At 43.5% G+C, this 14,978-nt stretch overlaps 2 protein-coding genes across 2 annotated transcripts in view; one reads left to right on the plus strand and one right to left on the minus strand.

Annotated features, from left to right (window-relative positions):
• Positions 1–14,710, plus strand: part of LOC311010016 (uncharacterized protein) — a gene marked incomplete at its 3' end in the record, with an annotated part of 54,842 nt that extends 40,132 nt beyond the window's left edge. Inside the window, exons 3-5 of the mRNA XM_084004499.1 lie at positions 2,755–3,084; positions 14,218–14,230; positions 14,590–14,710. Of these exons, the coding sequence (XP_083860625.1) occupies positions 2,755–3,084; positions 14,218–14,230; positions 14,590–14,710 (464 nt within the window). The remainder of the gene's footprint in view (positions 1–2,754; positions 3,085–14,217; positions 14,231–14,589) is intronic.
• The window catches only part of LOC311010064 (scavenger receptor cysteine-rich type 1 protein M130-like), a gene marked incomplete at its 5' end in the record, with an annotated part of 423,347 nt that overhangs the window by 310,446 nt on the left and 97,923 nt on the right, over positions 1–14,978 (minus strand). The window lies entirely within an intron of this gene.

Genomic DNA, 14,978 nt, shown 5'->3' on the forward strand with positions numbered 1-14,978 from the left:
TCAAAATAAAATGCTCTATTTGTAATTTAAGACTGCCATGTTTTTTTTCTACACAAAATAAAATGAGCATGTCTTAGGCTACTAGGCAACACCTAGTATGCAGAGACAACACACTAATAATAATAGGTCTGAACGAAAATGCAAAAAAAAAAAAAAAAGCTGCCAGCAACCTCAGAACATTAAGTAGCAGAGGAAAGTAACTTGATGTCAGATGCACATTAAACAACAGACTGTTTCTGTTCTAAACTGCACAACGTTAACATGGATACATATTCAACAAAGTATATAAACATTCTCTCAAAGGTAACGCTGGCTAACGTAGGCTAACGTTAATACACAATTCAGTCACGTTAGCTGACGTGCTAACTAGCTGACCAGCTTTCCATTATAAACTTGGTGGAAAAGGTAACGTTAGGAAAAAGGAATCATGACACACTTAAACTTCATTAACATTAAACAGTGTATTATATCGTTGGCAGATAACGAGACTTACCTCAAAGCAAGTATCATTGAAAAGTGAAGAAGACGACGATGTCGTTATCTTTACGTTCCACCAAAGATATTTTATTGTGAAGGAGATCACACTCTGAAACGCCAATAGTCTCACTCCAGTCTATGTGAAATTATGCCAACGACCCCCCCCCCCCCCCCCCCTCTATTCAATGCATTATGTAAAATAACATTCTGCTATATTAAAACATCAAAATATTGGTTGGAACAAGTCTGTCTTTCCCAAACTTTGGTTGTGACTTGTCCTTATCGTCCCGATGCAAACTTCCGCCCTCGTGCACACATCAAACTGTGCAGCTCTAATGTGATCATCACAGGTTAGCGGCTGCATGAGGACCATGAGGGAGAACATGGACGTCCCCACTATTCTGCAACAGCAGTGCTGTGTGAAGAGAGTGCAACACATTTCTTTGTCACACGGCTGATATGGTGTTAACGTGGCACAGTTGGTGTCTCCCTGCCTTATTACGTGGAGCATCCACAGTTAGTGAAGTGTTGTGTTGTCTGCTTGTGGACCTCGGTGTCACAGTGGGACAGAGACCACATCAGCTTCACCCTTAAGCCACGAGTACACGGGAATGTGATGGAACATGGCTGCAGGCTGTGGTGTTGTAACCATGTGTTCTGGTGTTCATGATGAACTGATGGTGGAATTGTTTTGAGTCCAGTTTGAATCACTGAATAGTTTCATGACATCTTTTTCTCTGGTGTCTGGTGTCTTTTCTCTCTCTCTATTTGATCTTCTATCATCTCTCCAGACTCTGTCAGGCTGCTGAATGGGACTAGTCTGTGCTCAGGCAGACTGGAGGTGAAGTCCAACCAGTCCAACCAGTGGTGGTCCTCAGTGTGTGAAGCTGACTTTGACCAGCAGGATGCAGAGGTGGTCTGTAGGGAGCTTGGCTGTGGGGCTCCTTCAGTCCTCCAGGGGGCGCTCTATGGAGACGTGGGGGCTCCAACGTGGACCAAAGAGTTCCAGTGTGGAGGCCATGAGTCTGCTCTCCTGGACTGTAGAAGCTCAGGCTCAGATAGAAACACCTGCTCACCTGGCAAAGCTGTTGGACTCACCTGCTCAGGTAGAAGAGGAGCTGCAGCTTTGATCTGGTTCATTTCTGTTCTCATCAAACTCACTTTGCTCTTTGACTGACGACTCTCTTCTTTCTGTTCAGAGCCTGATGATGTCAGGTTGGTGGGAGGAGCCAGTCGCTGTGCTGGAACACTGGAGGTGAGACAGCAGGGAGACTGGAGACCAGTGTATGACTATATTTGGACCCTGAAGGAAGCAGCTGTTGCCTGTAGAAAGCTGGACTGTGGCTCTGCTGTTTCTGTAGGACGGAGAGAGGAGTCCTCAGACAGACTTGTATGGATGATCAGGTCTAACTGTGTTCATTCTGGATCCACTCTGAGGGAGTGTGCATCATCAGTCTCCTCTTCTCTCTTCTTCTCTTCCTCCATCCTGAATCTCACCTGCTCAGGTAAGCCCCTCAGTGACATCATCTATGACATCATCTATGACAGCAGTGTTCCCAGTATGTTCCTTCCTCTGTCCCAGTGACAGTCAGTGGTTTCCACTGGACTGAACTGTAAAGTTCTCCAGGACAATGACGTCCTAGAATGTAGAGAAGTGGGCTGGTTTCTGGAAGCTTCAGACCCTCCATAGACTGCTGAGCTTCACCTGGCAGGACACACCTGTCTGTCTGTCAGACCTGTGACATCACTTCCTGTTTCCACAGCGTATCTTGATATCATTCTAATATTTAACGCTAGATTGTGGGCTTTAAGTCTCATGTTGTGCAATAAAAGTTTTCAAACATATCTTTTGTGTTTGATAATAATAATAACCATAATTATAACAACAATAATAAAGGTTATTTATAGCACTTATCAAAACAAGTAGTTACATCATGCTTTATGAGGCAGACATCAAGAGAGGAAAGGAGAAAATAAAATGCAACATACACACATTTCCAGATATTTATGAACAAATCTGAATAAATCCAAATTAATTCTTAAAAAATATATCAATCTGAACGTGGTCACAAACTACAGGTAGCATCTAACAGGATGTAACTGTTTCTATGACTTCCTGTGACGTCTATGAAGGCTGCTGGAAAGTGTTGGACTGGACGGCAGCTTTTAGGCTCCGCCTCCTGCTGCTGCCGCCTGATCTCCTCTACTTTCCAGGCGAGGAGCAGTTCATCTCCAACGAGCCTCATGTGACCGTTCATCATCTCTCTGTCTTTACAGACCTGCTGCTGCAGCCAAACATCTCCGTGTCCTCCTCCATGGACGGGGTCTCCGAGGCCCAGCAGCAGGGGTTTCAGGCGTTCAGGGGCTCCACCTTCATCGTCTTCTGCTCCGTCCAGCCACAGTACCCAGGAGGCTCCTTCCAGCTCACCTTCACCTCCTCCAACTCAGCACACAACTACACCCAGCCAGCTGTCAATCACACTGCCCACTTCCTGTTTCCTGCTGCAGAGCCCGCCCACCAGGGACGCTACAGCTGTGTTTATCACGTCCATGTTCTTTCTCATAACTTCTCCTCTGAGAGCCGTCTGCTCTCTGTCACTGTCGTAGGTAAGCTGACTGTTCAATTCCTGATTAGCATGACTGAAAGAAGTGAAATGTAATAATATTCTTTTAGATTTAGGTTTAATCCCACAGACACAAAAAGAATGTGGCTGCAGCTGAAAATGAAGCAGAAGAATATTGTGCAAACAGGCAGCCTAAGACATATGGTTTTAATCTGATGCCAGATTGCTAGTCTGCCCATGCTCGGCAATAAACTCCTTTCTGATTCTGATTCTGAACATCGTGTCCCGACGTCAGGCTGCTCCAATCAATGTGCTTCCATATCTATTAGGTGGAAGTTTAGGTTCACTGTCTTTGAACAGAGGACCCAGAGTGTCCCTCTTCTCAGGCTTAACAAACTCAGAGTTTAACTAAACCTGCTTTCTGGAATCCAGCCCTGATCTAGTGAACAAAGTGAAACCAGGTCTGTAAATGGTGACAGCAAACAATGGACTGGAGGACAGAATGCCAGGTCCCTAGTTTGTGTTGAATGGCAGCTGTTGGAGTCATGATGAGTCATGTGATGACTGTCCATGTGTTTGATCATCAGATCTGAGACCTGTCATCATCAGATTGGTCACCGTGCCGCTGATTCTGCTGTCGGCGCAGGTCGGCCTTTACTTCTACTGTAAGGTACTGACACATGTCTGTTGTTGAGAGCACTGACTCAGTCTGTGTTCATTGACCTGGAGAGAGGAGCCATGCAGGAAGTCACATGTCTGTGTGCTGTCACGTCTCTCCAGGCCGGCAGGGGGCAGAAGCCGGGCAGACGGGAGGACGTGGAGCCGGATTACTACAACCTGGGCGTTGGTGCAGCTGAAGGAGGGCCGACTGAACAGGAAGGAGCTCGGGGAGCAGAGTAGCACCTCCAAGGAGCTCCTCTCACATCCACATGGGTTTCTAACACACCGACACCAGCTCATGTTCATACGCATGTTCCTCTGGAAATATGACTCATCACATTTCTACCATATTGTTATTACTCTGGACATGAAAAGATGTCCATGTTGAAGTGGGGGGTTTGGAGCTAGGTGCTATCTCTGAAGCGTGAGGATCTGCTGGTGATGCTTCTGTACCTCTTCCCTGATGGTAAAAGAGTGAACAGGTGATGTGCTGGGTGGGAGGGGTCAGTGGGGATGTTTCTAGCCTTCCTGATGATTCTGGTGTCATAGTGTGAGGCGATGGTAGGCAGACTGCAGCCAATGACCTCGGAGGCTCTGTGCACTACTTTCTCTCTGTTGCTAACCCAAATGTCCTCAGCTGACAGAGGAAGTGGAGTCTCTGCTGGACTTTGCTGACAATGACACTGATGTTCAGGTCCCATGAGAGGGACTGGTGTATGGTGGGACCTAAGAAGCAGAAGGAGGAGACCCTCTCAACAAGATGGCCATAGATGGAGAGGGGGAGGTGTTGGGCTGCCTTCTTTCTGAGGTCAACCATCAGCTCTTTGCTTGTAGATGTATTGAGGATGAGGTTGTTGTCTTGGCACCACCTCACCAGCTGTTCTACTTCACCCTGGTAAGCACCCTGCCGCTTTCCTGATGTTTTGATGGTGGAGCAGCCTTCTAACATCATGCTCTGAGATTGAAAAGGGGGGGACCAGCCAACCTAGGGTGGGGAGACTGAGAGAGCTGGTCTGAGCTTCACTAGACTCCAATCTACAGTAGAAATGACACAATTATAATCCCATCTCCACATTAATAACCTGTTTGAGCCCCTCCAGTCTGGTGTTCGCCCCCTCCACAGCACTGAAACAGCCCTCGTCAAAGTACTCAATGACCTCCTCACCTCTGCTGACACAGGTTCCCTCAATATCCTCACCCTCCTCGATCTGAGCGCAGCCGTCGATACCGTGAGACTTAACATTCTGCTCTCTAGGCTCCAAGACCTCGGTATGGAAGGTACCGCACTCAGCTGGCTCCAGTCATACCTCTCCAACAGATCCCACTTTATTTCCCTCCATAACCACACCTCTTCCTCAGCCACAGTCACACAGGGTGTTCCCCAGGGATCTGTACTCGGCCCCCTCCTCTTCATCATCTCCATCCTCATTCATGCCTTCATTTCCTCCCGTCTGGATGACTGTAACTCATTCCTCCACGGCATCAACTCCAGCTCCACAAACCGACTCCAACTGGTCCAGAACGCAGCCGCCCGTCTCATCAGCCCAGTCCTAAAGAACCTCCACTGGCTTCCCATCTCCCACCGCATCCCCTCTAAAATCCTGGTCCTCACCTAGAAGGCACTCCACCATCTGACCCCCCCTCATCTCCCTGACCTCATCCCCCCCTACCAACCCTCGCGGGCCCTCAGATCCACATCAGCCAGGCTCCTCTCCATCCACAAATCCAACCTCCACAGCTTAGGGGCCAGAGCCTTCTCCAGGGCAGCTCCCAGGCTCTGGGAGTCCCTTCCCCAAACCATCGGTGATTCTGAGTCCCTCACCATATTCCAGTCCCTCCTCCAAACCCATCTTCTTTCTTTCATTGTTTTGTCTGATGGTCTGTTTATCTCTTGTCTGTAAAGCGTCTTTGGGTTCAGAAAAGTGTGATATAAATTGAATGTGTTATTATTATTATTAGAAATCCTTCAGCCTCTCAGGAAGTGGGGCTCACATGATGCTTGGTCTTGTAGTCAGTGATTGTGTGCCGGCCCTGCCAAACCCCCTTAAAGTCATGGACTTGGAGCTTGTTTTCAGGTGTGACTCTAGAAGTGGCTTCAGCTGTTTGAGCTGCCTTTTGAAGTTGCCATTTAAGGAGTTTGTATTGGTCTTTGTCGCCACATTGAAATGCAGCATTTGTCTCACTGCATAGGCGCCTTACTTCCTTGTTGAAGCGAGGCTTGTTGTTGCTATGGTAACAGGTTTGGTGGGATACACACAGAGTCACACACATTGATAGAGGACATTGCAGTGTCAGTGAAAATGTGGATATCATCATGTTGATCAGGTTTATAAACACCATCTTTGTCCTTGGTTTAGATGTTTGGAGTCTCTGAAGGTAATTAGGAAGGAGGAATACAGTGTTGTGATCAGACTCACTGATCAGTTGTATCTGGGAAGAGCTTTCTTCATGGAGACGTGGTTGAAATCTCCCAGCACCAGGACTGCAGAGTCCTGTTGGAGGTCTCAGAGACCGTTTTCACACCGACATCATCTGTTAGTCACATATGTCATGACTTCACGTCAGCGCCCCCTTGTGGTTCACATGGCTCATTGTTGTTCTGATGTTGATTTGGGCAGCAGGACACATTTAGCTGAAGAGAATCACAATGAACAGCTTAATTTGTGATGAACCAATGTTTATATTTCATAAGAATTCTGCTTCTTTTTATACATAAGTGTTGACTTAATGTTGTTCTTTATAAAAAAGTATATGATTTTGTATTTCAGGATTTTACTCTTATTAATCATTTTGCTCATATCATCAACAGTTGTATTTGATTTTGCTATTTTTTATAAGTTTTAAGCTCATTTGACTTAGTTTAAGGAATGTTGTTGTTTATCGTGACTTTTTATTCATGACAATGTTTTATATGATGAGAAGAGAAAGCAAAAAGCAAAATGAAACAAAAATACCAAAAACTAACAAATATGAGGCCATGGGATGATCAGTAAATCAAAGCAAATTTCAAAATAAAAGTCTGTATATAGAATAATGATGAAGCATCTGTCTCAGGGAGTTTGCTCATTTTTGTACTGAACAGATTTTGATGAGAAATATGGTCATAACTAAGCAAACAATCTGAATAAACATAAGAAACATATGCAGCAGGTCGATGCAGTTGAAGTAGAACACTGAAATCTTGACTTTGTATATTTGTTTTGGAATTACAATCGACCACAAATCTCTCAGTTCATGTTTCTATCTTACATTTTATGCCTATGTTTGATTTCTAGACTATTTCATGTCGTACGTTGTCATTTTGAACTGCTGTGATTTTGTTTTGGACACATTTAATGAGCTTTGTTGGAGGAGCCTGACATCCAACGACTGCTCCTCTGGAATCCTTGTGCAAAAGAAAATAAATACATATATAGTACATAATTTGATGTATCGCTCTGTTTTTTCACATGACACACTTTCACATGTCAAATAAACGACTACATTTTGCCACATTTAGCTCTTAACGTTTAAAAAAGTGGTGTGAATATTTTAAAGTCACGTTTTGCCACATTTACAGCAATATTTGTGAACTTTGTCATATTTACTTTTCTTGTAAAAATATATTAAATCTAAATGTTTGATATGAAATATAAATCCGTTTGTTAAAGGTCCCATATTATGAAAAACAGGTTTTCTCTGGTCTCTCCACCTATAAACTGGTCTTCCCTGAGCCTGTCAACTCCCAGGATGAGGAGAACAAGCGACTCCTGCATGGTCTCTGCAGCCCCCCCACTGGTACAACAGGGCTCCAGTGTTGTTGGACCTCCGACGGCTGTGTGGAATTGATGAAAAACATTATAATATGGGACCTTTAAAATCCCTGACCTGTTAAGGGCCAACCTTCAATTTTGTAAATTCCAGGTTTATTCCCATTAATTCCCGTTAATTACCATAGACATTTTGCAACTCTGAAAATTCCTGGAATTTTGCAACCCTATTGAAAAATATCTAATTTATTAGGCAAGGCAAGGCAAGGCAACTTTATTTGTATAGCACATTTCATACACAAGGCAGACTCAAAGTGCTTCACATCATACAACAAAGTGAAAAAAATAGAAGAATTAAAAGAAAATAAAGGCAAAAAATTAAAAATGCATTACAGAAAGAAAAGGAGAATAAAAACATATTTGCAATAATTAAAAACAGTGCAGACATTAAAAGATTTAGCAGAAAGCTATGGTGAACATAAAAGTTTTCAGTCTAGTTTTAAAAGTGGTCAGAGTTGGGGCAAGTCTTACATCTTCAGGAAGTTTATTCCAGCTATTTGTTGCATAGTGACTAAATGATGCTTTCCCGTGATTGTTGTTTACTCTGGGAATCTCTAACAGATTGGTCTCAGAAGATCTTAGTGGTCTAGAAGGCTTATGTAGTGGGAGCATATCAGTGATATACTTCGGTCCTAGACCATGTAGTGATTTATATGTGAGCAGGAGGATTTTGAAATCAATCCTCTGACATACAGGGAGCCAATGTAAGGATTTAAGAATTGGTGTAATGTGCTCACATTTTTTGGTCTTTGTAAGAACTCTAGCAGTAGCGTTCTGAACAAGCTGTAGCTGCCTGACAGTTTTTTTTGGACGACCTGCAAGGAGACCATTACAGTAGTCTAGCCTACTAGTAATAAAGGCATGTACAAGTTTTTCTAAGTCTTGAGCTGACATGAGCCCTCTAAGTCTTGCTACATTTTTTAGGTGATAGTAGGCTGATTTTGTTACTGATTTAATGTGACTGTCGAAATGTAAATCAGAATCCATAATAACCCCAAGATTTCTGGCTTTGTTTGAGGTTTTCAGGGACAGAGAGTGAAGGTGTTGAATTACTTTAAACCTTTCTTTTTTAGCACCAAAAACAATTATCTCAGTTTTGTCCTCATTTAGTTGTAGGAAGTTTTGGCACATCCAGTCTTTGACTTGCTCAATGCACTGGCACAGAAGATCTATGGGGCGATAGTCGTTTGGTGATAGTGCTACATAGATTTGGGTGTCATCGGCATAGCAATGGTGGTCAATGTTATTATTTTGCATGATTTGTCCTAGTGGGAGCATGTAGATGTTGAATAAAGTTGGCCCCAAGATTGAACCTTGGGGGACTCCACATGTTACATTGGTAGGTTCAAAGTCGCCAATGGAAACAAAATAGTTCCTATCTTGTAGATATGACTTGAACCAGTTTAAGACTGTGCCTGAGAGCCCCACCCAGTTTTCCAACCTGTCCAAGAGTATTGAGTGGTCGACAGTGTCAAATGCAGCACCGAGGTCTAATAGCATTAATATTGAAGTTTTGCCAGAGTCTGTGTTAAGACGGATGTCATTTACAACTTTAATAAGGGCCGTCTCAGTGCTATGAAAAGGTCGAAATCCTGACTGGAAGTTGTTGTGGCAGCCAGTTGAAGCCAGGAAGTGATTTAGTTGTTGGAGGACAACTTTCTCAATTATTTTACTTATGAAGGGTAGATTTGAAATTGGTCTGTAGTTGTTGATAATAGAGGCATCTAGGCTCCGCTTTTTTAGAAGAGGTTTAATGACTGCAGTTTTGAAGGCCTTTGGGAAATTGCCTGATTGAATGGAGTTATTAACTATTTGCAATACGTCTGTTGATAGGCAGTCAAAAACATTCTTAAAAAAGTTGGTAGGTAAAGCATCAAGGCAGCAGGTGGATGATTTTAGATTTGTCACCGTTTCCACTAGAGTTTTAGAGTCTATGGCATTAAAGCTTGCCATCATTGCTGTGTTACTTTTGCCTGAACAGGGTGGTGATCCAACTTTTTTGTTTGAGATATTGATGGCGCGTCTGATGCCTTCAATTTTATTAGTATAAAAGAATGCAAACTCATTGCATTTCTGCGTGGAGTGGAGTTTAGCTGGTATTTGTGTTGGGGGGTTGGTCAGTCTGTCAACAGTTGCAAATAGGGTTTTCGCCTTATTAGTGTTGTTGTTTATGATATTGGAGAAGTATGTTTCTCTCGCACTTTTTAAGACTAAATTGTAGGCCCGGAGGCTCTCTTTATAGATGTCATGGTGAATATGAAGTTTAGTACTCCGCCAGATTCGTTCAGCCTTCCTGCACTCTCTTCTCTGGGCTGTCACAACAGCAGCTTTTCTCCAGGGTGCCTTTTGCTTACCAGAAATTGTTTTAACCGTAGCAGGTGCAATGACATCTATGACATTCAGAATTTTAGAATTAAAGATGTTTACAAGATCATCAGCATGACATGGGTTTAGAGGTGGTAACGAGGAGATGGCATTTTTAAAGAGTACATTGGCATGTTCATTGATGTACCGCTTTTTGACCTTATTTGATTCTGTTTGTGTGTCAGGAATGAAAGAAATATTAAAGAAAACACAGAAGTGATCAGACAATGAAGGATCAGTCCCAAAAACATCAGAAACATGGAGACCTTTTGTGATAATCAGGTCCACGGTGTGTCCCTTACAATGAGTAGCCTCTTTCACATGTTGAGAAAGGTCAAATGTGTCTAGAATATTAAAAAGTTATTTTGCACCCTTGTCATTCAAATCATCAATATGAAAATTAAAGTCACCAGTTATAACTAGGCAGTCAAAATCAGTGGAGATGCTAGACAATAATTCAGTAAAATCATAGAAAAAATGTGATGAATATTTAGGTGGCCTGTAAATAATTAACAGGAGAACTCTGGGAGAGCATTTCAACACAGCACAAAGATATTCGAATGATGGAAAAACACCAAGTGACATCTGTTTCCCCTGAAATGTATTTTTAAATATAGCAGCAACCCCTCCACCTCTTTTCCCAGATCTACAAACATCAATCAAATTATAGTTGGGGGGTGCTGTCTCGATCAGAATGCTTGCACTGTTATTTTGTTCTAGCCATGTTTCACTTAAAAACATAAAATCAAGTTTAGAAGTGGTAATAAAATCATTGACTAAAAATGATTTGGTATTAAGAGACCTAACATTTAGCAGACCCATCCTGATGGTGTTATTGACAGGCTTTGAGGTTGACTTTGATTTTGAGAGAACAGGAATGAGATTGTTTAGGTTAGCTGTGTGTTCAGGTTTCCCAATGTTTACTCTCTTAGTAGTCACAACAGGAATGCAGAAGGTGCCATGTTTTGATGTTTAGAGGGGGTCCTGGGTTTTGGTGACTTAGTTGCAGCCTTGGGAGAGGGGGTCTGAGTAGGGCGGGGGGTAGGTGGGGGTAGCTCCTGGAATTCCAAGGGGGAGGAGGGGAGAGAAAGGTTTACTGGAGGGAGGGAGAATGACGAAGACCTGGATGGAGATTTGGGGGGGGTGGGGGAGGGATCCACATTCAGTCCCTCTTCGACGTTTCTGATAATCTGTGTTTCGTCTTCCCTCTTTGTTGGTTCCTCTCGTCTCTTGTCCTTGGCGACAGATGGATGACGCAGGCAGTAAGTTATTAGCAAAACATTATACATAAGCTCAAACATTGGGTTTTGGTACATCTCAAACATAACTTCACACCCAGAAAGCTGTTAAACACATGGGTCCCACTATACTTAAGTGTCTGTACACAGACAGATAAGGCCCGCCTTGTAGACAGGCAGTTAGACAGGTAGTCAGACAGAAGGTGGGGTTGTAGACAGGCAGAGAGTGTTGCTGTTGCTGGAGACTGTAGATTGTGATGTTTAAGTGTGTTACATCATAAACTGTGGACAAATTAAGAGAAACTCCTCTCAATATAAAACACTTCAATAGTCCAAAAAAATAACTCAAAAATAAGTAAAGTAAATCTCTACAATCTCACCCATGTAAAACTCAAATAATTAATAAATTAATTTAATTTATTATGTCAAATATGTATATACTCCCAGATCATAACCTCCTCATCACATTTCCTTGATGTAAAGTATTTCAAGTCTAACCATTAACATTAATAACTCGACATACTGTTGTACTACAAACTGGTTTACATTATGCGGCGTTCACACCAGACGCGACAGAGGCGAATACAATCGCATGACACGCGTGTATCGCGCCGCTTGATCATTTTGGACTATTCGCGTCATTCGCGCATGATGCTGATTTTTGAACCGTGGGCGCCCCTTTCTCCCGCTCTCTTTCCACGTCGATCATGGCTGATATCTCCCCCGTTGCTGCACTGTACCTGCTGTACAAGTCCCAGAAACGCCGGAAAACCATCCGCCTTCGTGTCTGGATTCATGAAGTTACCGGGTCCCACCTCCTCACCGACCTTCATCCATGTTGTTACTCTGAGGTTGAGACAACCAGCCCGTCCTCCCTACCACCGCTGTGTGTCTTCACAGCAGCAGAGAGGCTGACAGGAGAGGAGCAGTGACGTCACAGGGCTGCTTAATGCAAGTTTCAGTTGGAAACTTTCCATGGGAATTAATAGGAATTCATGGGAATAAACCTGCAATTTACAAAATTAAAGGTTGGTCCTGAACAGGAATTTTTAATATAGTTGAGGAAAATATACTTAAGCATAATTTTGACTAAAACAACCAGATTTCATGCAAGTACACTTGAGAGTATCAATACTGTTATCTTATTCTACCGTAAAATGCCACATGCACCATCCGATTTCACACAAGCTGATGTTCAAGGAAAGTCTTTGTGTGTAAATATTGTGAAAAGACATACGTGAAGAATGCCACAAAACTGCAGCAGCATATTGCAAAGTGCAAATATAATATATGAATATTTCCCAAATTCCCCAGCGTAACTTCCCATGGAAAGTCTTCAGAAAATGTACTGGAAATATTCTGCCGCTTTACAACCCAATCTGATACAGATACACTGAAATAATTGTCAGTCAAGTTAACTTCTACATGTTAGTCGAAAGTCATTTGGAATATAAATCTTAACTTGAAATGGGAAGTCATATAAACATATTCAAGTTGTTTTAACTTGAGATGGTGAGTTACAATAATGCAGACGTGTGTTTGTGTGACTCGGTAAGGGAAGTTTTCTGGCACTCTGCCGTCTCGAGCACTAGCGCGTGCACGTGTGTGTCGTTATCAGCTGTATCAGCAGCTCCACCCCCTTCCCCCTCAAACCGCCTCTCCTTCCACTCAGCTGTTATTGCAACATACACTTAATACGTTCAGGCTTTAACAGGCTGACGTTTCCTTATCAGTAAACTGTTACCATGGTAACTGACTCTGTGAAGCTAACCTGCTCGCTGGCAGGTTTTCTTCAACAAACTGAGTTTCTCCCAATCTGTCTCCTCCATTTTGCTGATCCTGAACCAGCTGTGGAAACTTGCAGAGTCCTTTCCTCGTCAACCATCGATATGGAAGCACAAGTGATTCTAGCAGCCTCGCGTCTGGAGAGGATGTTGATTACTTAGTAGAACTCTTCAGTTTTACCTCACCATCCATCACACATCTGAACAATATTCTCCAGCCTTTCATTTCTTTATTTCATATCGTAATCTCAGACCAGATTCTTTGCAGAGCTCTTAGGTTTTTTGCAAACGGGAGTTTTCTGAAATGTTTAAGGACATTTCTGTGTGTTGAAGCAGCGTTCTGTTGGAAGTAGAAATAGCCACTGATATTAACTCTGTTTAATATGTGAAATATGATTAAAACCATGTCTTAGGCTGCACAATATTCTTATGCTTCATTTTCAGCTGCAGCCACATTCTTTTTGTGTCTGTGGGATTAAACCGAAATCAAAACTCTTCTTTTTATTTCCACAACTTTCAGCCATGACAGGCAGTGGCGGCGCCAGAGTATTTTTTCTGGTTCAACTACGGTGGGGCTAACTCATACGACGGTGGGGCTCAAATCAATGCCAGAATTTCAATGTGAATATATAACAACACCCAGTGGCGCCGCCAGTCGGAATCCAGTACGCACTGGGAGGACTTTTTTTGAAGGTAAAAAAAAAAATTGATGGTGCTGAACCGGGGCAGGATTGGAAGATTCAGTGGGCTTTAAATTATGCAAATCAGCGGGTGACACCAAACAACGTCTGCCCAAGCAAGTCAGAGCTTTTCTTTCTCTCACACAGTGACCTGGAGAGACGCAGCCGCATTTGAAAGGACGATCGCGCGTGTGTGCGCAATTGCGCATAGCGTGTGTTGGCCCCTCTCCACTACACAATACAGCTCGGCTCTAGTCTCGTCACCTCTCTGCTGCTGAGCACTGTGGGCCGAGCCGAGGCATGTCTCTCTCCCCAGGCCGGCAGAGTTATCATACCGTACTGTGCGTGTGTGTCCAAGCGTGTGTGTGCGTGCGTGGAGTGCTCACAAGCGTGTGCTTCTGTTCAGGTCGGGGATGGAGGGCACAAAAAACTATTTGCACCGGGGCCTATCACCATGATATACACTACTGATTTCACTGATACTGAAAACATTAGATGTTGTCTTAAAAAAGTATTTTTCCTTTTGTTGTTGTATTTGCCGTTTCTGTGCGTACACATACTTTTCTGTATCTGTCCAGCATCTCCTGTAGTTCATCCAACACATAATCCATGTTCAAGTATTATTTCACCCTGTTTCTCAGAAAAACACTCAAGGTAACATTCTGTCCACAAACACCACTTGAACCCCAGCTTTCTACACTTACTGTTGTCTTCCTCATTTTAGCAGCTTTTCTTCACCAACTTCTCTCAGAACTCCATCTGAATGTATTATCATTTAGTGGGTTTTTGGTTTGTTGGTGGAAGCCTGTCTCCTTCTGCTGTGCTGCAGTACCACTCTCCACCTGAACTGTTAGTGGTGGCGCTATTTTCTAAAGGAAAAGTCTCACTAAACACTATAACTTGAGATGTGCTAGTAAATATGACGTTAAGTGTATAAACTGGAGTATCAGGGACGTCAGATTGCTCCCATCATGTATATATTTGATGAATAACTCCGTCGTCTCGTCCTGCAGGTTACCGACGTCTCACACCTGCTTTAACGTGCTGCTGCTGCCCGAGTACAACAGCAAGGAGAAGCTGCGGGAGAGACTGCTCAAAGCCATCACCTACGCCAAAGGGTTCGGCATGCTCTGAGGCCGCGCTCCCAAACACACAGCCGACGGACTGTTGTCAGAAAAAGGCCATCAAAGCCCCGTCCTTCCTTTATCTCACACACGGTCAAAAAGGTTTGACACCTGACACACCCGTCCACCGAGGAAACGTGGGGTTGAAAACCACAAACGGTGAAATGTCCAACTAGAGTGCTGAGTCGGTCGTCCTGTGTTGCTTCCTGTCTGTAGGGGGACCACCCAGTTTGACGGGTCCCCACGCGGTACCGCTAAGACCACAGCGGGGTCCCCAC

This window comes from Eutrigla gurnardus (genome assembly GCF_963514095.1).
Source record: "Eutrigla gurnardus genome assembly, chromosome: 24".
Lineage (NCBI taxonomy): Eukaryota > Metazoa > Chordata > Actinopteri > Perciformes > Triglidae > Eutrigla > Eutrigla gurnardus.